The sequence below is a fragment of the Entelurus aequoreus genome, linkage group LG04 (genome assembly GCF_033978785.1).
Source record: "Entelurus aequoreus isolate RoL-2023_Sb linkage group LG04, RoL_Eaeq_v1.1, whole genome shotgun sequence".
Taxonomy (NCBI): Eukaryota; Metazoa; Chordata; class Actinopteri; order Syngnathiformes; family Syngnathidae; genus Entelurus; species Entelurus aequoreus.
The window spans coordinates 4284483-4308421 of NC_084734.1; the positions used below are offsets into that span (position 1 = coordinate 4284483).

At 42.8% G+C, this 23939-nt stretch overlaps 5 protein-coding genes across 15 annotated transcripts in view; all 5 read left to right on the forward strand.

Annotated features, from left to right (window-relative positions):
* Positions 1–23939, forward strand: part of LOC133648204 (protocadherin beta-16-like) — a 191420-nt gene that overhangs the window by 116411 nt on the left and 51070 nt on the right. The window lies entirely within an intron of this gene.
* LOC133647702 (protocadherin gamma-C5-like) lies at positions 1143–4121 on the forward strand. Its single transcript, XM_062043386.1, has one exon. The coding sequence runs from the start codon at positions 1386–1388 to the stop codon at positions 3879–3881; it is 2496 nt and encodes an 831-aa protein (XP_061899370.1). The 5' UTR covers positions 1143–1385; the 3' UTR covers positions 3882–4121.
* Positions 5313–8103, forward strand: LOC133647703 (protocadherin gamma-C5-like). The gene has a single exon (XM_062043387.1). It carries the CDS (start codon positions 5600–5602, stop codon positions 8090–8092), a length of 2493 nt encoding a protein of 830 aa, XP_061899371.1. The 5' UTR covers positions 5313–5599; the 3' UTR covers positions 8093–8103.
* Positions 8908–12857, forward strand: LOC133647704 (protocadherin gamma-C5-like). Its single transcript, XM_062043388.1, has one exon. It carries the CDS (start codon positions 9444–9446, stop codon positions 11934–11936), a length of 2493 nt encoding a protein of 830 aa, XP_061899372.1. The 5' UTR covers positions 8908–9443; the 3' UTR covers positions 11937–12857.
* Positions 13022–15825, forward strand: LOC133647705 (protocadherin gamma-C5-like). Its single transcript, XM_062043389.1, has one exon. It carries the CDS (start codon positions 13300–13302, stop codon positions 15790–15792), a length of 2493 nt encoding a protein of 830 aa, XP_061899373.1. The 5' UTR covers positions 13022–13299; the 3' UTR covers positions 15793–15825.

The window sequence follows — 23939 nt, forward strand, 5'->3', positions numbered from 1 at the left end:
CACATAGAAAGAGTTGTATAAATCAAGCGTCATTTTACATTGTTAATCATGTGTATTTATAATAATTATTAAAAGGTAGATTGGTTGTCGTTGGCATGTGGATTAAAACTGCACTGTAAAATGTTTCTCTTATGTGCTGTAGCTATAACAGGTAACACAACTATTAGGAACTGCAGATGCAGTTCATTATTATATTATTATACACATAACTGACACTGAACAATATTTTCTTTGTAGTGATTGTTCATTCATAAATGCAACACCTTGTGAAAATACTGTCAACACACTTTCTGTTGCGTAATGTCGTGGTGGATTTCAGGTCCATCCTCAGGTAGCAGTTTCAGGACCATGTTGGGGGGTAGTGACTTTGACCAAGTGTCCATACTAACCATTATATTGTATAATGTTAAGTGGGTGTCAATGGACATTTTTAAATAATAAATTGACTATCATAACTGACTTATATTTAGAAAAATACTTACATTGAATTAGAAAAAAAGTATTATAAAAATATTTAGTAGCTCTTGGCAATTATGTGTTATGCTATATAGTACTCACTGGCCAAAATATTACATACACTTGACAAAAAGGGTTTTGCAAAACAAGCCTCCATTCACTATGTTGATAGTACTTAATTGTGATAAATAGTACACCATATAATGGTTTTAGTTGGCAGTGGATACAACTGCACTGTGTGTTTCGTACATCTCTTCCTCTTATGTAGCAGTAACAAGTATCCAAACAATTAGGAACCACTAATGCAGTACAGTTCTACATATATATGTGAACGACTACCACAATAATACACATTACTGACCCTATTTTTTTTTGTAGTAATATGAATAACTGGAATATCAAGTGCACCTAATGTTGAGGGTAAATCACAATGTTTTTATTTATTGTAATGATCATAATAGCCAAACATAATGTGTAACGGTTTCCTATTTGAATCTGTACTTGCTCTACAATGAGTGCAGATCAGCAGTGTGTGTGTGTGTGTGTGTGTGTGTGTGTGTGTGTGTGTGTGTGTGTGTGTGTGTGTGTGTGTGTGTGTGTGTGTGTGTGTGTGTGTGTGTGTGTGTGTGTGTGTGTGTGTAAAACAGTGCTGCACAGAGTGCCTCTGATTGGCTGAGGGTGAAAGCTGCTGAGCACCAATAGCAGTCAGAGCCGTACAAAGAGATCTTCTCCCTCCCCCCATACTTAGCAACACAACCACAATGCTCAGTGTAGAGAGGAGAGAAGGTACATCAGTCATGTACTGCCAGGATTTCATTTATTTGGAGTTATATTTTTGACTATGAACGGATATTGTTTTCACTCACCATGTCACATGATGGAAATATGGATTTTGTCTTCATGGTCTGTCTTCTTTTGGATTGGAATTGATGCATTTTAGAGGATCAAGGATGACAAAGACAATAGGATACAGAGACTGGAGATGGCAGGCTCTTTTGTGGCATCACGTCTTTCTCTTGTGGACTACAGTGGATGCACAGACTCGTTACAGCATCCCAGAGGAGCTCAAACAAGGTTCTGTGGTGGGAAATCTGGCCAAAGATCTGTCTTTGGGACTGTCTGAGATATTTGAGCGCAAGCTGCGTGTCGCCTCTGAGGCTGGTAAGCAGTATTTCAGCGTGGATGCGGGGAAGGGCGAGCTGCTGGTCAATGACAGAATAGACAGAGAGGCTTTATGCGGACAAAGCGCCAGCTGTGTGCTCCCTCTGCAGGTCGTGGTGGAAAATCCTTTGAGATCACATCGAATTGAGGTAGAAATTAAAGACATTAACGACAATTCACCACAATTTCATACAAAAGAACTATCCATAAATATTGCTGAATTGGCAGTAGTCGGAACCCGTTTCCTTTTGGAAAGTGCGGATGATTACGATGTTGGAAGTAATTCGGTAAAGACTTACACGTTGACTAAAAATGACTGCTTCACGTTGAAGATGAAGGAGGTTGAGGATGGTAAATTAGTGCCCGAGTTAGTGTTAGAAAAGCCTCTGGACAGAGAGAAGAAAGCATCTTATCAGCTCCTCTTGACTGCTTTAGACGGAGGGAATCCAGTCATGTCTGGCACTGCACAAATTAATGTTATAGTGCTTGATAACAACGATAATTTCCCAGTTTTTGACAAAAATGTATACAAAACCTCCTTGCAAGAGAATGTGGCAAAAAACACATTCGCACTTAAAATTACAGCGAATGATGCAGACGAAGGACCAAATGGAGAGGTAGAATATTTTTTTGGTACACGCACACCTGATTCTGTCTTATCTGTATTTGAGTTAAACTCAGAAACAGGTGAAATATTTTTAAAAGGAGAATTAGATTACGAAAAATCTACGTCTTACAAAATTGAAGTGATTGCCAAGGACAAAGGACTTCCTGTGATGGAAAGTCACTGTCGGGTGCAGATTGATGTTATTGATGTTAATGATAATGCTCCTGAAATTATCCTCACCTCAGAACCGCAGCCGGTCAGGGAGGATGCACCAAGAGGATCAGTTGTGGCTCTGCTAACATCACGTGATGCAGACTCTGCTAATAATAGCAAAGTAACTTTGCAGCTACAAAAAGGCTTACCTTTTACACTTAAACCGTCTTTTTCTAATAGTTATGAACTAGTAACCAGTGGTGCTTTAGACAGAGAGAGAGTGTCTGAGTACAAGATTGAGATAAAAGCCACTGATTCAGGATCTCCTCCTCTCTCCAGTAAGAAAATGATATCTGTCAGCATCACTGATGTCAATGACAACCCTCCTGTATTCTCTCAGAGCTCTTATAATGTTTATCTAAAAGAGAACGGAGTAGCAGGTTCTATACTGTACTCGGTGTCTGCATGTGACCTGGATGCTGGCCAAAACGCCAAAGTGTCTTACTCTATCGTGGACTCTAAAGTGCACGACGTGTCCGTGTCGTCTTACGTTTACATGAACTCAGAGAACGGCAGCATCTACAGCATGCACTCCTTTGACTACGAGAAAGTCAAAGTGTTCCACATTCAGGTTCAGGCAAAGGACCAGGGCTCTCCGTCTCTCAGCACCAACGCCACCGTCCATGTTTTCATCCTGGACCAGAACGACAACGCCCCCGCTGTCATTTACCCTTCCCCCCACGCCGCCTCCCACCTGCGGGTGCCCCGCACGGCCAAGGCGGGCCACCTGGTCACCAAGGTGACGGCCGTGGACGCGGACTCGGGCCACAACGCCTGGATCTCGTACAAAGTGTCTGAGGCCACAGACGCCTCTTTGTTCACGGTCAGTGTGTACACAGGGGAGGTGAGGACTAAACGCGCTGTGTCCGAGCACGACGACTCCTCTCAGAGGCTGCTTGTAGAGGTCCAGGACGACGGGGAAGCGGTCCAGTCGGCCACCGTCACGCTGTCCATCCTGCTGGAGGACGGTGTGAGCGAGCCCATGTTGGAGCTGAGACACAAGGTGTCGGAGCCCAGTAAGACAAGCGGCACAATCACGCTTTATTTGATCGTGTCTCTGGCCTCGGTGTCCGTGCTGTCTCTGGTGACTTTGCTGGTCTTAGCGGTGAAATGCTTGAGGAGCAGCGGAAGCGACGCTAGTTGCTGCATGAGACGGACACACTGTGATGAGGACAAGAAGCCCAACAGAAACCTGCACATTCAGCTCAACAGTGATGGACCTATCAAGTACGTGGAGGTTCTGGGAGGAGACGTCATGTCTCAGAGTCACTCCTTCAGGTCGTGCATGTCTCCAATGTCAGAGTACAGTGATTTCACTTTGGTGAAGCCCAGCAGCACCACTGACTTTAAGGAGGTCATCAGCGTCCTGGACGCCTCTTTACCTGACAGCACCTGGACCTTTGAGAGCCAGCAGGTGAGTGAGAATACAACAAGAATTGGTTAAAATTCGACTACAGTTTCTAAACCCAGAAAAGAGATAACCAAACTCTTTCTCCAAGCATTAAGAAAAATAAATCCTAGCTTACCTTTAGTTGTAGCTTTCAAAATATAATTTTGTTACCTATTAGTAGGCATTTTTATTTTAGTACAGTCCATGTTCATTCATAAATGTAACACTCTGTGTACATACAGTCAACACACTTCATGTTGTGTAAGGTTGTGGTTGATTTCAGGTCCATTCTCAGGTAGCACTTTCAGCACCAATTTGGTGGACAGTGACTGTGTCCAATTTTCCAGTCCTAACCATTATAAATGATAAATGATAAATGGGTTATACTTGTATAGCGCTTTTCTACCTTCAAGGTACTCAAAGCGCTTTGACAGTATTTCCACATTCACCCATTCACACACACATTCACACACTGATGGCAGGAGCTGCCATGCAAGGCGCTAACCAGCAGCCATCAGGAGCAAGGGTGAAGTGTCTTGCCCAAGGACACAACGGACGTGACTAGGATGGTAGAAGGTGGGGATTGAACCCCAGTCACCAGCAACCCTCCGATTGCTGGCACGGCCACTCTACCAACTTTGCCTAATAAATAGAATTTAATTACATAATAATAAGCATTTTAAATGAGTGCAGTCCATGTTCATTCATAATTATAACCCATTGGTAAAACACAGTTGACACACTTTGTGTTGTTTAATGTCGTGGTGCATTTCAGGTCCATTCTCAGGTAGCAGTTTCAGCACCACGTTGGTGGACAGCGACTCTGACCAATGTTCCGTTAGTAAACAAAAAACAATGTTAATAAATGAGTGTCAATGGACATTTTTCTATACTAAACATCTATTCAAATCATTGATTAATATTTAGAAAAAAATACTTACATTAGAAAAAAAGATTTAATTTATTATATGTAGTAGATATTGGTAATATGTTTTAAATTCACTGGCCAAAATATTAAGTACACCTCACAATAAAGGTTGTGTATAACGAGCGTTTTTTGTTTATTTTTACATTGTTTAGAATGCATTATTATTTTAAATATTATGAAATATATTGTTTGTAGTTTTTAATGGATTACAGCTGCACTGTAAAATATTTCTCATATGCTTTCTTCTTATGTAGCAATAACACATAAGCAAAATATTTAGAATAGCTAATGTAGTGCAGTTTTGTATGAATTTGAACAACGGACACCAAAATAGACAAAACTGACCCTATTTTGTGTTTCCTTGTAGTGATGTGACCAATGGAAATAGAAAGTGCTTATAATGTTATGGGTATGAATAACATACATTTATTCATTGTATTTACCGTATCATCAAAACAATCTATTAATGTTTCCTATTTGAATATGCTGCTTTAAAGAGAGTGCGGATCATCAGTGTGTGTGTGTGTGTGCGCCCGTGTGTGTGTGTGTGTGTGTGTAACAGTGCTGCACAGAGTGCCTCTGATTGGCCGAGGGTGAAAGCTGCTGAGCACCAATAGCAGTCAGAGCCGTACAAAGAGATCTTCTCCCTCCCCCCATACTTAGCAACACAACCACAATGCTCAGTGTAGAGAGGAGAGAAGGTACATCAGTCATGTACTGCCAGGATTTCATTTATTTGGAGTTATATTTTTGACTATGAACGGATTTTGTTTTCCCTCACCATGTCGCATGATGGAAATATGGATTTTGTCTTCATGGTCTGTCTTCTTTTGGATTGGAATTGATGCATTTTAGAGGATCAAGGATGACAAAGACAATAGGATACAGAGACTGGAGATGGCAGGCTCTTTTGTGGCATCACGTCTTTCTCTTGTGGACTACAGTGGATGCACAGACTCGTTACAGCATCCCAGAGGAGCTCAAACAAGGTTCTGTGGTGGGAAATCTGGCCAAAGATCTGTCTTTGGGACTGTCTGAGATATTTGAGCGCAAGCTGCGTGTCGCCTCTGAGGCTGGTAAGCAGTATTTCAGCGTGGATGCGGGGAAGGGCGAGCTGCTGGTCAATGACAGAATAGACAGAGAGGCTTTATGCGGACAAAGCGCCAGCTGTGTGCTCCCTCTGCAGGTCGTGGTGGAAAATCCTTTGAGATCACATCGAATTGAGGTAGAAATCAAAGACATCAATGACAATTCACCTCGTTTTTTGACTGATGAAATTAATCTTAAAATACCAGAATTGGTTGCGGTTGGTACACGTTTTCCTTTGGAGAGTGCAGAGGATCCTGATGTTGGAGGAAATTCCTTAAAGAGTTACACAATATTAAAAAATGATTATTTTTCTTTGAAATTTAAAACCGAAAAAAATGGTCTCACTGCACCAGAGTTGGTGTTAGAAAAATCTTTGGACAGAGAAAATATGTCCATCCATCAGCTGCTAATAACAGCACTGGATGGAGGAAACCCTGTTAAATCTGGAACATGTAAAATTATAATTCATGTACTTGATATTAACGACAATGTTCCTATTTTTGATGAAAAAGAGTACAAATTATCTTTGAAGGAAAATAGCACGAAAGGAACATTTGTATTAAAAGTTAAAGCTTCAGATATTGATCATGGCGTTAACAGTGAAATTAAATATTCCTTCGGGTCTCGCACTGCAGAGGCTGTTTTATCAACATTTGAAATTGACGAACAAACAGGCCAAATAGTTTTAAAAGGTGAATTAGATTATGAAACATTCCCATCGTATCTGATTGACATTACTGCCAAAGACAAAGGTGTACCTGAAATGGAGGGTCACTGTCGCCTGCAGCTTAATATTGAAGACATCAATGATAATGCTCCTGAAATTATTCTGACTTCTAAACCCAGTCCTGTAAGAGAGGATGCTCCATCTGGCACAGTGGTGGCTTTGATTAGTGTTAAAGACATTGACTCTGGTGATAACGGAAAGGTGACGCTGCAGCTTCCCAAAAGCTCACCGTTTGCCCTGAAACCAACTTTTGCCAAAAGTTTTGAACTAGTAACCAATGGTGCTTTAGACAGAGAGAGAGTGTCTGAGTACAAGATTGAGATAACAGCCACTGATTCAGGATCTCCTCCTCTCTCCAGTAAGAAAATGATATCTGTCAGCATCACTGATGTCAATGACAACCCTCCTGTATTCTCTCAGAGCTCTTATAATGTTTATCTAAAAGAGAACGGAGTAGCAGGTTCTATACTGTACTCGGTGTCTGCATGTGACCTGGATGCTGGCCAAAACGCCAAAGTGTCTTACTCTATCGTGGACTCTAAAGTGCACGACGTGTCCGTGTCGTCTTACGTTTACATGAACTCAGAGAACGGCAGCATCTACAGCATGCACTCCTTTGACTACGAGAAAGTCAAAGTGTTCCACATTCAGGTTCAGGCAAAGGACCAGGGCTCTCCGTCTCTCAGCACCAACGCCACCGTCCATGTTTTCATCCTGGACCAGAACGACAACGCCCCCGCTGTCATTTACCCTTCCCCCCACGCCGCCTCCCACCTGCGGGTGCCCCGCACGGCCAAGGCGGGCCACCTGGTCACCAAGGTGACGGCCGTGGACGCGGACTCGGGCCACAACGCCTGGATCTCGTACAAAGTGTCTGAGGCCACAGACGCCTCTTTGTTCACGGTCAGTGTGTACACAGGGGAGGTGAGGACTAAACGCGCTGTGTCCGAGCACGACGACTCCTCTCAGAGGCTGCTTGTAGAGGTCCAGGACGACGGGGAAGCGGTCCAGTCGGCCACCGTCACGCTGTCCATCCTGCTGGAGGACGGTGTGAGCGAGCCCATGTTGGAGCTGAGACACAAGGTGTCGGAGCCCAGTAAGACAAGCGGCACAATCACGCTTTATTTGATCGTATCTCTGGCCTCGGTGTCCGTGCTGTCTCTGGTGACTTTGCTGGTCTTAGCGGTGAAATGCTTGAGGAGCAGCGGAAGCGACGCTAGTTGCTGCATGAGACGGACACACTGTGATGAGGACAAGAAGCCCAACAGAAACCTGCACATTCAGCTCAACAGTGATGGACCTATCAAGTACGTGGAGGTTCTGGGAGGAGACGTCATGTCTCAGAGTCACTCCTTCAGGTCGTGCATGTCTCCAATGTCAGAGTACAGTGATTTCACTTTGGTGAAGCCCAGCAGCACCACTGACTTTAAGGAGGTCATCAGCGTCCTGGACGCCTCTTTACCTGACAGCACCTGGACCTTTGAGAGCCAGCAGGTGAGCACAGAATTTTACACGAACTGACAAAAATTTGACTACAGTTACAACTTAGAAAAGAGACAACCAATCTCCTTTTCCGAGCATTAAAAGACTATTAAAATACTTTTAGTTGGAACTTTTAAAAGTATAATTTAAGTTCTTGTTAATTATAATTTTTATTTTAGTACAGTCCATGTTCAATCATAAATATAACCTATTGCAAAAATGCAGTCGACACACTGTGTTGTTCAAGGTCGTGTTTGATTTCAGGTCCATTTTCAGGTATCAGTTTCAGCACCACATTGAATAACAGCAACATTGAACAACGTTAGAGTTTTAACTATTAAACAATGTTAATGATTGTCTGTGCACATTTTCATGTAATCTATTTAATCAAATAATAGACTAATATTTATTTTAAAAAACATAATTAGCTATTATACAAACAACTTTTTTTTTTTTAAATACATTTGCCCAAAAACAAAAGATGTTATATGTAGAGCTATTGGAAATGTATTTTATGTATTATGCTGTAAACCCATTGGCAAAAATAGTATATACACCTGACAAAAAGAGATTGATAAAATGACCCTGTATAAACAACATTAATAACACTTTACTGAAATAATTATTACAAAACATATTGATTGTAGTTTACATGTTTTTCATGTTGTCCTCCTATGTAACTTTAACACATAACCAAATTATTAGGAACTGCTGAGGCAGTGCCGTGATACATGAACGTGAACAATAACCACAATAATACACATAACTCACCCTGAGTATTATGTTCTTTGTCCAGGCAAAATTTGAATCAGTAATAGGAAGAAGCACAAGTGCATCTAATATTGTGGGTATAAATCACAATGTTTAAAATCATTGTGATTAACATATTTTGAAATCATTGTATTATTTCCTGTTTGAATTTGTACTTGCTCTACAGTCACTGCAGATACACTGTGTGTGTGTACGCCTGTGTGCGTGTGTGTGTGTGTGTGTGTGTGTGTGTGTGTGTGTGTGTGTGTGTGTGTGTGTGTGTGTGTGTGTGTGTGTGTGTGTGTGTGTGTGTGTGTGTGTGTGTGTGTGTGTGTGTGCGTGTGTGTGTGTGTAACAGTGCTGCACAGAGTGTCTCTGATTGGCTGAGGGTGAAAGCTGCTGAGCACCAATAGCAGTCAGAGCCGTACAAAGAGATCTTCTCCCTCCCCCCATACTTAGCAACACAACCACAATGCTCAGTGTAGAGAGGAGAGAAGGTACATCAGTCATGTACTGCCAGGATTTCATTTATTTGGGTTTATATTTTTGACGATGAACAGATTTTGTTTTCCCTCACTATGTCGCATGTTGGGAATATGGATTTTGTCTTCATGGTCTGTCTTCTTTTGGATTGGAATTGATGCATTTTAGAGGATCAAGGATGACAAAGACAATAGGATACAGAGACTGGAGATGGCAGGCTCTTTTGTGGCATCACGTCTTTCTCTTGTGGACTACAGTGGATGCACAGACTCGTTACAGCATCCCAGAGGAGCTCAAACAAGGTTCTGTGGTGGGAAATCTGGCCAAAGATCTGTCTTTGGGACTGTCTGAGATATTTGAGCGCAAGCTGCGTGTCGCCTCCGAGGTTGGTAAGCAGTATTTCAGCGTGGATGCGGGGAAGGGCGAGCTGCTGGTCAATGACAGAATAGACAGAGAGGCTTTATGCGGACAAAGCGCCAGCTGTGTGCTCCCTCTGCAGGTCGTGGTGGAAAATCCGTTGAGATCACATCGAATTGAGGTAGAAATTAAAGACATTAACGACAATTCACCACAATTTCATACAAAAGAACTATCTTTAAATATTGCTGAATCTGCTGCTGTCGGGACTCGTTTCCTTTTGGAAAGTGCGGATGATTACGATGTTGGAAGTAATTCGGTAAAGACTTACACGTTGACTAAAAATGACTGCTTCACGTTGAAGATGAAGGAGGTTGAGGATGGTAAATTAGTGCCCGAGTTAGTGTTAGAAAAGCCTCTGGACAGAGAGAAGAAAGCATCTTATCAGCTCCTCTTGACTGCTTTGGACGGAGGGAATCCAGTCATGTCTGGCACTGCACAAATTAATGTTATAGTGCTTGATAACAACGATAATTTCCCAGTTTTTGACAAAAATGTATACAAAACCTCCTTGCAAGAGAATGTGGCAAAAGACACATTTGCACTTAAAATTACAGCGAATGATGCAGATGAAGGACCAAATGCAGATGTAGAATATATTTTTAGCACACGCACACCTGATTCTGTCTTATCTGTATTTGAATTAAATTCAGAAACAGGTGAAATATTACTAAAAGGAGAATTAGACTACGAAAAAGCTGCGTCTTACAAAATTGAAGTGATTGCCAAGGACAAAGGATTTCCTGTGATGGAAAGTCACTGTCGGGTGCAGATTGATGTTATTGATGTTAATGATAATGCTCCTGAAATTATCCTCACCTCAGAACTGCAGCCGGTCAGGGAGGATGCACCAAGAGGATCAGTTGTGGCTCTGCTAACATCACGTGATGCAGACTCTGTTAATAATAGCAAAGTAACATTGCAGCTACATAAAAGCTCCCCTTTTGCTCTGAAACCGTCTTTTTCTAATAGTTATGAACTAGTAACCAGTGGTGCTTTAGACAGAGAGAGAGTGTCTGAGTACAAGATTGAGATAACAGCCACTGATTCAGGATCTCCTCCTCTCTCCAGTAAGAAAATGATATCTGTCAGCATCACTGATGTCAATGACAACCCTCCTGTATTCTCTCAGAGCTCTTATAATGTATATCTAAAAGAGAACGGAGTAGCAGGTTCTATACTGTACTCGGTGTCTGCATGTGACCTGGATGCTGGCCAAAACGCCAAAGTGTCTTACTCTATCGTGGACTCTAAAGTGCACGACGTGTCCGTGTCGTCTTACGTTTACATGAACTCAGAGAACGGCAGCATCTACAGCATGCACTCCTTTGACTACGAGAAAGTCAAAGTGTTCCACATTCAGGTTCAGGCAAAGGACCAGGGCTCTCCGTCTCTCAGCACCAACGCCACCGTCCATGTTTTCATCCTGGACCAGAACGACAACGCCCCCGCTGTCATTTACCCTTCCCCCCATGCCGCCTCCCACCTGCGGGTGCCCCGCACGGCCAAGGCGGGCCACCTGGTCACCAAGGTGACGGCCGTGGACGCGGACTCGGGCCACAACGCCTGGATCTCGTACAAAGTGTCTGAGGCCACAGACGCCTCTTTGTTCACGGTCAGTGTGTACACAGGGGAGGTGAGGACTAAACGCGCTGTGTCCGAGCACGACGACTCCTCTCAGAGGCTGCTTGTAGAGGTCCAGGACGACGGGGAAGCGGTCCAGTCGGCCACCGTCACGCTGTCCATCCTGCTGGAGGACGGTGTGAGCGAGCCCATGTTGGAGCTGAGACACAAGGTGTCGGAGCCCAGTAAGACAAGCGGCACAATCACGCTTTATTTGATCGTGTCTCTGGCCTCGGTGTCCGTGCTGTCTCTGGTGACTTTGCTGGTCTTAGCGGTGAAATGCTTGAGGAGCAGCGGAAGCGACGCTAGTTGCTGCATGAGACGGACACACTGTGATGAGGACAAGAAGCCCAACAGAAACCTGCACATTCAGCTCAACAGTGATGGACCTATCAAGTACGTGGAGGTTCTGGGAGGAGACGTCATGTCTCAGAGTCACTCCTTCAGGTCGTGCATGTCTCCAATGTCAGAGTACAGTGATTTCACTTTGGTGAAGCCCAGCAGCACCACTGACTTTAAGGAGGTCATCAGCGTCCTGGACGCCTCTTTACCTGACAGCACCTGGACCTTTGAGAGCCAGCAGGTGAGTAGAGAATTTTACAGGACATGACAAAAATTTGACTCCAGTTTTTAAATCTGGAAAAGAGACAACCAATATGTTCCTCCGATTATGAAAAAATGTTAAATTACTTTTAGTTGGAACTTTAAAAATAAAATGTAAATACATAAAACTATTTTCTCCAAAAATTTAAAAAAATTGTAATGGCTTTATTTGGAATTTTCAAAATAGAATATATTTACATATTTTTGTGCATGTTTTAATTTAGTGTAATCCATGTTCATCCATGAATGTAGTAACACATTGTGTAAATACAGTCAACACACTTTGTATTGTGTAAAGTCGTCGTTGATTTCAGGTCCATTCTCAGGTAGCAGTTTCAGCACCATGTTGATGAACAGCGACATTGACCAATGTTACAGTATAGTCCATTAAACAGGCTTGTTTTAAACATCCTTTTTTGTAAGGTGTACCGAATATTTTGGCCACTGACAGTTGGCATAACATATGTATTTGCTAATAGTTACTATATCTAATATAACACTACATATTTTCTTGTTTTTGTTCAGAATATAAGTCAGTGATGTTATTATGTCTATAAAAATGTCAGTTTGACACCCACTTAACAAGCCTGTATTAACAATCTTAATATTGTTTTATTATAATGAATGTCAACAAATATGTTGGTTGTTGTTTGCAGTTTATTACAACCGCAACTGCATATTTCTCTAATGTGTTCCTCTTATTTAGCTATAACAGGTAAACAAAATATTAGGAACTGCTATTGCAGTGCAGTTCTACATGACTGTAAAAAAAACATCCACAACAATACATATAACTATCCCTGGGTATTATTTCGTCTGTATGGGCAAAATGTGTATATTGGAAGAACATATGAAAATAATGCTGTGGGCATGAATCACAATGTATTTGTTGGTATTATCAAAACATTGGTTGTTTCCCTAAGGAAATTGTTGTACTTGCTCTACAGTGATTGCATATAAGCAGTGTGTGTGTGTGTGTGTGTGTGTGTGTGTGTGTGTGTGTGTGTGTGTGTGTGTGTGTGTGTGTGTGTGTGTGTGTGTGTGTGTGTGTGTGTGTGTGTGTGTGTGTGTGTGTGTGTGTGTAAAAGTGCTGCACAGAGTGCCTCTGATTGGCTGAGGGTGAAAGCTGCTGAGCACCAATAGCAGTCAGAGCCGTACAAAGAGATCTTCTCCCTCCCCCCATACTTAGCAACACAACCACAATGCTCAGTGTAGAGAGGAGAGAAGGTACATCAGTCATGTACTGCCAGGATTTCATTTATTTGGAGTTATATTTTTGACTATGAACGGATATTGTTTTCACTCACCATGTCGCATGATGGAAATATGGATTTTGTCTTCATGGTCTGTCTTCTTTTGGCTTGGAATTGATGCATTTTAGAGGATCAAGGATGACAAAGACAATAGGATACAGAGACTGGAGATGGCAGGCTCTTTTGTGGCATCACGTCTTTCTCTTGTGGACTACAGTGGATGCACAGACTCGTTACAGCATCCCAGAGGAGCTCAAACAAGGTTCTGTGGTGGGAAATCTGGCCAAAGATCTGTCTTTGGGACTGTCTGAGATATTTGAGCGCAAGCTGCGTGTCGCCTCTGAGGCTGGTAAGCAGTATTTCAGCGTGGATGCGGGGAAGGGCGAGCTGCTGGTCAATGACAGAATAGACAGAGAGGCTTTATGCGGACAAAGCGCCAGCTGTGTGCTGCCTCTGCAGGTCGTGGTGGAAAATCCTTTGAATTTGCATCGAATTGAAGTAGAAATTAGAGATATTAACGACAATTTTCCCCAATTTCATACAAAAGAACTATCTTTGAATATTGCTGAATTGGCAGTAGTCGGAACCCGCTTCCTTTTGGAAAGTGCGGACGATTACGATGTTGGAAGTAATTCAGTAAAGTCTTACACGTTGACTAAAAATGACTGCTTCACGTTGAAGATGAAGGAGGTTGAGGATGGTAAATTAGTGCCCGAGTTAGTGTTAGAAAAGCCTCTGGACAGAGAGAAGAAAGCATCTTATCAGCTCCTCTTGACTGCTTTAGACGGAGGGAATCCAGTCATGTCTGGCACTGCACAAATTAATGTTATAGTGCTTGATAACAACGATAATTTCCCAGTTTTTGACAAAAATGTATACAAAACCTCCTTGCAAGAGAATGTGGCAAAAGATACATTCGCACTTAAAATTACAGCGAATGATGCAGACGAAGGACCAAATGGAGAGGTAGAATATTTTTTTGGTACACGCACACCTGATTCTGTCTTATCTGTATTTGAATTAAACTCAGAAACAGGTGAAATATTATTAAAAGGAGAATTAGACTACGAAAAAGTTGCGTCTTTCAAAATTGAAGTGATTGCCAAGGACAAAGGACTTCCTGTGATGGAAAGTCACTGTCGGGTGCAGATTGATGTTATTGATGTTAATGATAATGCTCCTGAAATTATCCTCACCTCAGAACCGCAGCCGGTCAGGGAGGATGCACCAAGAGGATCAGTTGTGGCTCTGCTAACATCACGTGATGCAGACTCTGCTAATAATAGCAAAGTAACTTTGCAGCTACAAAAAGGCTTACCTTTTACACTTAATCCGTCTTTTTCTAACAATTATGTGCTGGTCACCAGTGGTGCTTTAGACAGAGAGAGAGTGTCTGAGTACAAGATTGAGATAACAGCCACTGATTCAGGATCTCCTCCTCTCTCCAGTAAGAAAATGATATCTGTCAGCATCACTGATGTCAATGACAACCCTCCTGTATTCTCTCAGAGCTCTTATAATGTTTATCTAAAAGAGAACGGAGTAGCAGGTTCTATACTGTACTCGGTGTCTGCATGTGACCTGGATGCTGGCCAAAACGCCAAAGTGTCTTACTCTATCGTGGACTCTAAAGTGCACGACGTGTCCGTGTCGTCTTACGTTTACATGAACTCAGAGAACGGCAGCATCTACAGCATGCACTCCTTTGACTACGAGAAAGTCAAAGTGTTCCACATTCAGGTTCAGGCAAAGGACCAGGGCTCTCCGTCTCTCAGCACCAACGCCACCGTCCATGTTTTCATCCTGGACCAGAACGACAACGCCCCCGCTGTCATTTACCCTTCCCCCCACGCCGCCTCCCACCTGCGGGTGCCCCGCACGGCCAAGGCGGGCCACCTGGTCACCAAGGTGACGGCCGTGGACGCGGACTCGGGCCACAACGCCTGGATCTCGTACAAAGTGTCTGAGGCCACAGACGCCTCTTTGTTCACGGTCAGTGTGTACACAGGGGAGGTGAGGACTAAACGCGCTGTGTCCGAGCACGACGACTCCTCTCAGAGGCTGCTTGTAGAGGTCCAGGACGACGGGGAAGCGGTCCAGTCGGCCACCGTCACGCTGTCCATCCTGCTGGAGGACGGTGTGAGCGAGCCCATGTTGGAGCTGAGACACAAGGTGTCGGAGCCCAGTAAGACAAGCGGCACAATCACGCTTTATTTGATCGTGTCTCTGGCCTCGGTGTCCGTGCTGTCTCTGGTGACTTTGCTGGTCTTAGCGGTGAAATGCTTGAGGAGCAGCGGAAGCGACGCTAGTTGCTGCATGAGACGGACACACTGTGATGAGGACAAGAAGCCCAACAGAAACCTGCACATTCAGCTCAACAGTGATGGACCTATCAAGTACGTGGAGGTTCTGGGAGGAGACGTCATGTCTCAGAGTCACTCCTTCAGGTCGTGCATGTCTCCAATGTCAGAGTACAGTGATTTCACTTTGGTGAAGCCCAGCAGCACCACTGACTTTAAGGAGGTCATCAGCGTCCTGGACGCCTCTTTACCTGACAGCACCTGGACCTTTGAGAGCCAGCAGGTGAGCACAGAATTTTACAGGAAATGACAAAAATTGGACTCCAGTTTTTACATCTGGAAAAGAGACAACCAATATGTTCCTCCGATTATGAAAACATCTTAAATTACTTTTAGTTGGAACTTTAAAAAATAAAATTGAAATACATAAAACTATTTTCTCCAATAAGTTAAAAAAAAATTGTAATGGCTTTATTTGGAATTTTCAAAATAGAATATATTTACATATTTTTGTGCATGTTTTAATTTAGTGTAATCCATGTTCATTCATGAATGTAGTAACACATTGTGTAAATACAGTCAACACACTTTGTATTGTGTAAAGTCGTCGTTGATTTCAGGTCCATTCTCAGGTAGCAGTTTCAGCACCATGTTGATGAACAGCGACATTGACCAATGTTACAGTATAGTCCATTAAACAGGCTTGTTTTACACATCCTTTTTTGTAAGGTGTACCGAATATTTTGGCCACAGAGTTGGCATACAATATGTAAGTGCTAATAGTTACTATATCTAATATAACACTACATATTTTCTTCTTTTTGTTTTTTTTCACAATATAAGTAAGTGATGTTATTATGTTTATAAAAATGTCCATTTGACACCCACTTAACATATTGGAAGCCTTAATATTGTTTTATTATAATGAATGTCAACAAATATGTTGGTTGTTGTTTGCAGTTTATTACAACTGCAATGTACCATATTTCTATAATGTGTTCCTCTTATTTATCTATAGCAGGCAAACAAAATATTAGGAACTGCTATTGCAGTGCAGTTCTACATGACTGTAAAAAAAAACATCCACAACAATACATATAACTAGCCCTGGGTATTATTTTGTCTGTATGGGCAAAATGCGTGTATTGGAAGAACATATGAAAATAATGCTGTGGGCATGAATCACAATGTATTTGTTGGTATTATCAAAACATTGGTTGTTTCCCTAAGGAAATTGTTGTACTTGCTCTACAGTGATTGCACATAAGCCGTGTGTGTGTGTGTGTGTGTGTGTGTGTGTGTGTGTGTGTGTGTGTGTGTGTGTGTGTGTGTGTGTGTGTGTGTGTGTGTAACAGTGCTGCTCAGAGTGCCTCTGATTGGCTGAGGGTGAAAGCTGCTGAGCACCAATAGCAGTCAGAGCCGTACAAAGAGATCTTCTCCCTCCCCCCATACTTAGCAACACAACCACAATGCTCAGTGTAGAGAGGAGAGAAGGTACATCAGTCATGTACTGCCAGGATTTCATTTATTTGGGTTTATATTTTGGACTATGAACGGATTTTGTTTTCACTCACCATGTCGCATGTTGGGAATATGGATTTTGTCTTCATGGTCTGTCTTCTTTTGGATTGGAATTGATGCATTTTAGAGGATCAAGGATGACAAAGACAATAGGATACAGAGACTGGAGATGGCAGGCTCTTTTGTGGCATCACGTCTTTCTCTTGTGGACTACAGTGGATGCACAGACTCGTTACAGCATCCCAGAGGAGCTCAAACAAGGTTCTGTGGTGGGAAATCTGGCCAAAGATCTGTCTTTGGGACTGTCTGAGATATTTGAGCGCAAGCTGCGTGTCGCCTCTGAGGCTGGTAAGCAGTATTTCAGCGTGGATGCGGGGAAGGGCGAGCTGCTGGTCAATGACAGAATAGACAGAGAGGCTTTATGCGGACAAAGCGCCAGCTGTGTGCTCCCTCTGCAGGTCGTCATCGAGGACCCCTTGCAGTTGCATCGAATTGAAGTTGAAATACGAGACATTAATGATAACTCTCCAAGTTTTATTTCTAATGAGTTATCTCTAAAATTAGCAGAATTAGCAGCCGTGGGAACACGTTTTCCTTTAGAGAGTGCAGCTGACCCTGACGTTGGGAGCAATTCTATCAGATCTTATACTCTCAGTAAAAATGACTGCTGTTCACTTCGAATAAAAGAAATAGAGGGCGGCAAATCTGTCCCTGAGCTTGTTTTAGACAAGCCTCTTGACAGAGAGAAGAAGGCAGTTCACAAAATATTATTAACTGCGTTAGACGGGGGCAGTCCAGCTAGAACTGGGACGTCACAAATTACCATAAATGTTCTTGACATTAATGATAATTTCCCTGTGTTTGAGAAAAACCTTTACAAAGTAACAGTGGGTGAAAAAAGCCCAAAAGGGACTATTATTATTAGACCTAAAGCAACAGATGCAGATGAAGGTTTGAATGGTGAAATAGAATATTCATTTGGCTCCAGAACATCAGACTCTGTTTTGTCAGTATTTAATATGGACGCCATTAGTGGTGAGATCAGTTTAAAGGGAGAGTTGGACTATGAGACGGTCAAGTCCTATGACATTGATATCACTGCTAAAGATAAAGGCAGCCCTGAGATGGAGGGACACTGTCGTGTCCAAGTTGACGTGATGGACTTTAACGATAATCCTCCTGAAATTGTCCTCACTTCTCAGCCTAAACCTGTACGTGAGGACGCCCCGAGTGGGACCGTCGTGGCCCTGATTAGTGCTCGTGATCTTGACTCTGGTAATAACGGTAATGTGACGTTACGCCTGAAAAAAGGGTTTCCGTTTAACCTGAAAAGCTCTTTTTCTAACAATTATGCGCTGGTCACCAGTGGTGCTTTAGACAGAGAGAGAGTGTCTGAGTACAAGATTGAGATAACAGCCACTGATTCAGGATCTCCTCCTCTCTCCAGTAAGAAAATGATATCTGTCAGCATCACTGATGTCAATGACAACCCTCCTGTATTCTCTCAGAGCTCTTATAATGTATATCTAAAAGAGAACGGAGTAGCAGGTTCTATACTGTACTCGGTGTCTGCATGTGACCTGGATGCCGGCGAAAACGCCAAAGTGTCTTACTCTATCGTGGACTCTAAAGTGCACGACGTGTCCGTGTCGTCTTACGTTTACATGAACTCAGAGAACGGCAGCATCTACAGCATGCACTCCTTTGACTACGAGAAAGTCAAAGTGTTCCACATTCAGGTTCAGGCAAAGGACCAGGGCTCTCCGTCTCTCAGCACCAACGCCACCGTCCATGTTTTCATCCTGGACCAGAACGACAACGCCCCCGCTGTTATTTACCCTTCCCCCCACGCCGCCTCCCACCTGCGGGTGCCCCGCACGGCCAAGGCGGGCCACCTGGTCACCAAGGTGACGGCCGTGGACGCGGACTCGGGCCACAACGCCTGGATCTCGTACAAAGTGTCCGAGGCCACAGACGCCTCTTTGTTCACGGTCAGTGTGTACACAGGGGAGGTGAGGACTAAACGCGCTGTGTCCGAGCACGACGACTCCTCTCAGAGGCTGCTTGTAGAGGTCCAGGACGACGGGGAAGCGGTCCAGTCGGCCACCGTCACGCTGTCCATCCTGCTGGAGGACGGTGTGAGCGAGCCCATGTTGGAGCTGAGACACAAGGTGTCGGAGCCCAGTAAGACAAGCGGCACAATCACGCTTTATTTGATCGTGTCTCTGGCCTCGGTGTCCGTGCTGTCTCTGGTGACTTTGCTGGTCTTAGCGGTGAAATGCTTGAGGAGCAGCGGAAGCGACGCTAGTTGCTGCATGAGACGGACACACTGTGATGAGGACAAGAAGCCCAACAGAAACCTGCACATTCAGCTCAACAGTGATGGACCTATCAAGTACGTGGAGGTTCTGGGAGGAGACGTCATGTCTCAGAGTCACTCCTTCAGGTCGTGCATGTCTCCAATGTCAGAGTACAGTGATTTCACTTTGGTGAAGCCCAGCAGCACCACTGACTTTAAGGAGGTCATCAGCGTCCTGGACGCCTCTTTACCTGACAGCACCTGGACCTTTGAGAGCCAGCAGGTGAGCACAGAACCATCACCTCATGTGACATACAGCTACAGTCTTCATGATATCACGACTGCAATTCAGTTCAATCCAATAGTTTCATAGTCAAGTATTTATAGTCAAGTTTATATGCAAGGGTAAATAGTCCAAGGGGAAAATACAAATGTTGGATATCTCCTTCCGCAGGGAAGCCAATTCAAAACTATTATGCCGCTTTTACAATCAATGTTTAGTAGAGAAAAGGTTTGGCTACAGATAAAACATCAATAGTTCGGTCGTTTTAGAAATATTGCCCTAAGTCTTTCACCATGATGGCATTCGAAACGATGCTAAATTGACAACTATCTCTATGGGCTTTTTAATGGACATACTCACGATGCAAAGATCATGTTGCCTCAAGTCACCACGGAATAAAAGTTCAGTAGAAACAAAGCATAAGTGTATTCATGAGGTCACTCGTCCCTCAAAGTAGAACAAGCAAACCCCTTGTTGACCATGTTGATGATCAGCTACTGAAGTGGTACTTTCCCATAATCATTTAAGACCCCTAGTGGTTGTGGCCCTAAACAACCACATACAGCATTTATGCCAGGGGCCGGCCCTGCCTAGCTACTTCCCCAGTGGCTCTCATGGCACAGTGCATAAGTGTTTATCTTGGTGTTGAATCCTGGTCCAGGTTCTATTAGTACATTTTTGTTTTGACCATGACAACATTTTTATTTTGTAATGTTGTTTTGCTTGTCATTGCACTTAAAAAGTACAAATAAATTACATTTACAGTACAACCCCGTTAGATCAGACATCCATCATAGAGGGTGTAGCAGCTTAGTGGAAATTAAGGTCTGGAACTGATGGACAAATGGTCCTTTATATTTCATCCTTCACCTTGTGCCCAATGACCAACGTAAGAGCTAATGAGCAAGCATACAAGATAAATGGTACATTAAAATATGTTGTACTTAAGCATTGAACATGTGAACATTTAAAACAAATTAAACTGCAACAATTGTTTCCCTTTCAACTGGCGCTAGAATCCTTTTAACTGTTAGTTTTCTATTTCACCTTTACTCTTTACCATAGTGTCGTCCTAACCAGCATTGAAAAGCATCAACTTCCTTTTCTGTTTTCATTTGTGAGTTCCTTAACACAATAAAAGCATATCCGCTTGCACAACCTTCAAAATAACAGTCATATATTGCATAACAAAACAGAAATACATTTACTAAACAGCATTTAACAGTGGTTCCTTACACAGGGTATACAGAACAGGAATGCTGTGGGCGGTGACCGTAAAGGGTGGGAAAAGGTGAAGGGGTGAGATCCCAGCCCCACCTGTGGGTGGTGGGGCTCAGTTTGGGTTCAGAAAAAAATATGGGGGAGGGAGCTAAAAAATTGTATTATTGAACTTTTTTTTAAAATTCGTTTTAATACGAAATTGTTATACAAAGAAAAATGTTTTATTGAAAAAAGTATCAAATCGTTTCACATGAATAAATGAAGTGTTAAAAAATGTATTATGAGGAAGGGGCCCTCCAAATAAATGTATGTTTAGGGCCCTAATTTAGCCTGGAGCAGCCTTGTGTATTGGTCATTATCCCCAAAAGTACATTCTTTCTATTTACTTATTCATTTATCGCAGGGGTGGCCATTACTTGGATGGCGAGCTAGCGGTGGATGGTGGAGGGTGTGTCAGTCCATCACCAGCTAGGCATTAAAAAAATAGACCTATACATGAGCGATCACCAATCTTCACTAAGACGTCACTTGATTGACATTCACGGCACCCGAGGGTCTTGTGAGATGACGCTGGCTGCTGCCACATCATTATTAAGAAAAAATGACCGACAGGAAGGCGAGAAACTCTTTTTATTTCAACAGACTCTCGCGCCGTACCTGCCGTCAAAACTCTTAAGACCGACCCGTTCCTGTCTTCACAATAAAAGCCCTGCTTCATCCTGCCTGCGCTAACAAAATAAGAATCTCAGAAAGCTGGCGTGCACAAGCTAGCAAGCTACGGCGTTTGCCGCCAGTGTATTTCTTGTAAAGTGCATAAAAAGGAGTATGGAAGCTAGACAAATAAGATGGCAAAAAGCAACCACTTTCATGTGGTATTGGACAGAAAGGAGGACTTTTTTTTCTCCTCCATTGTAAAATGTGGATGTTATCATCACTACTGTCTGATTCCAATCAATGCAAGTCATCACAATCACACCAACTTATATTCTTGTCTTCATGAAAGAAAGGAATGTTAAACATGCTTGTATTATCATTCAACACATTTAACTTGTGAACAAAAACCTCTCTTTCATAAATAAATAAATATAAATGATATACAAAACCCCGTTTCCATATGAGTTGGGAAATTGTGTTAGATGTAAATATAAACGGAATACAATGATTTGCAAATCCTTTTCAAGCCATATTCAGTTGAATATGCTACAAAGACAACATATTTGATGTTCAAACTCATAAACATTATCATTAACTTTATAATTTGATGGCAGCAACACGTGACAAAGAAGTTGGGAAAGGTGGCAATAAATACTGATAAAGTTGAGGAATGCTCATCAAACACTTATTTGGAACATCCCACAGGTGTGCAGGCTAATTGGGAACAGGTGGGTGCCATGATTGGGTATAAAAGTAGATTCCATGAAATGCTCAGTCATTCACAAACAAGGATGGGGCGAGGGTCACCACTTTGTCAACAAATGCCTGAGCAAATTGTTGAACAGTTTAAGAAAAACCTTTCTCAAGCAGCTATTGCAAGGAATTTAGGGATTTCACCATCTACGCTCCGTAATATCATCAAGAATCTGGAGAAATCACTGCACGTAAGCAGCCAAGCCCGTGACCTTCCATCCCTCAGGCTGTACTGCATCAACAAGCCACATCAGTGTGTAAAGGATATCACCACATGGGCTCAGGAACACTTCAGAAACCCACTGTCAGTAACTACAGTTGGTCGCTACATCTGTAAGTGCAAGTTAAAACTCTCCTATGCAAGGCGAAAACCGTTTATCAACAACACCCAGAAACGCCGTCGGCTTCGCTGGGCCCGAGCTCATCTAAGACGGACTGATACAAAGTGGAAAAGTGTTCTGTGGTCTGACGAGTCCACATTTCAAATTGTTTTTGGAAACTGTGGACGTCGTGTCCTCCGGACCAAAGAGGAAAAGAACCATCCGGATTGTTCTAGGCGCAAAGTTCAAAAGCTGGCATGTGTGATGGTATGGGGGTGTATTAGTGGCCAAGACATGGGTAACTTACACATCTGTGAAGGCACCATTAATGCTGAAAGGTACATACAGCTTTTGGAGCAACATATGTTGCCATCATGGACGCCCCTGCTTATTTCAGCAAGACAATGCCAAGCCACGTGTTACATCAACGTGGCTTCATAGTAAAAGAGTGCGGGTACTAGACTGGCCTGCCTGTAGTCCAGACATTGAAAATGTGTGGCACCTAAAATAGCAGAAGGGAGACCCCCGGACTGTTGAACAACTTAAGCTGTACATCAAGCAAGAATGGGAAAGAATTCCACTTCAAAAATGTGTCTCCTCACTTCCCAAACCTTTACTGAGTGTTGTTAAAAGGAAAGGCCATGTAACACAGTGGTGAACATGCCCTTTCCCAACTACTTTGGCACGTGTTGCAGCCATGAAATTCTAAGTTAATTATTATTTGCAAAAAATACTTAAAGTTTATGAGTTTGAACATGAAATATGTTGTCTTTGTAGCATATTCAACTGAATATGGCTTGAAAATGATTTGCAAATCATTGTATTCCGTTTATATTTACATCTAACACAATTTCCCAACTCATATGGAAACGGGGTTTGTATATGAATGAGGTAGATCTCCTCCACTGGGTCAATTGAAAGGTAGCTCGCCTGCAGAAAAAGTGTGTTTATCGTCAGGCAAAATTCCATAAATACCACATTTTTTTGGTTTGTTGTATGTTGAAGAGGTTCATTTAGGCTACTAATGTGTATTTATAAATGGTTGATTTATACAGGCTAGTAAGGTAAAGTTTTGTACCTGGCAAGTTTCGGCTATCTTGCTTCTGACGCACACCAGGGGACACCGCCATGGAACAATCCATATAACACGTCACAGATGACGTCACACTAACATCACGTGACACCTCTGAGGAAGGCTGTGTCACGCCCATTTTCTTCCCATCACAAAAACCTTCCTAAGCCCCATTTACTTCCGGGGTCATTTCCGCTTCCTCCTACGTCATTGACAGCGATCGATAGCACTTCGTTTGACTCTTTTTTTTTATAATACAGCGTTAACAAAACGTCTGAATTATCAACAATAATGTTGATTTAAAGTACAGACATTTAACAATATATATTAATTA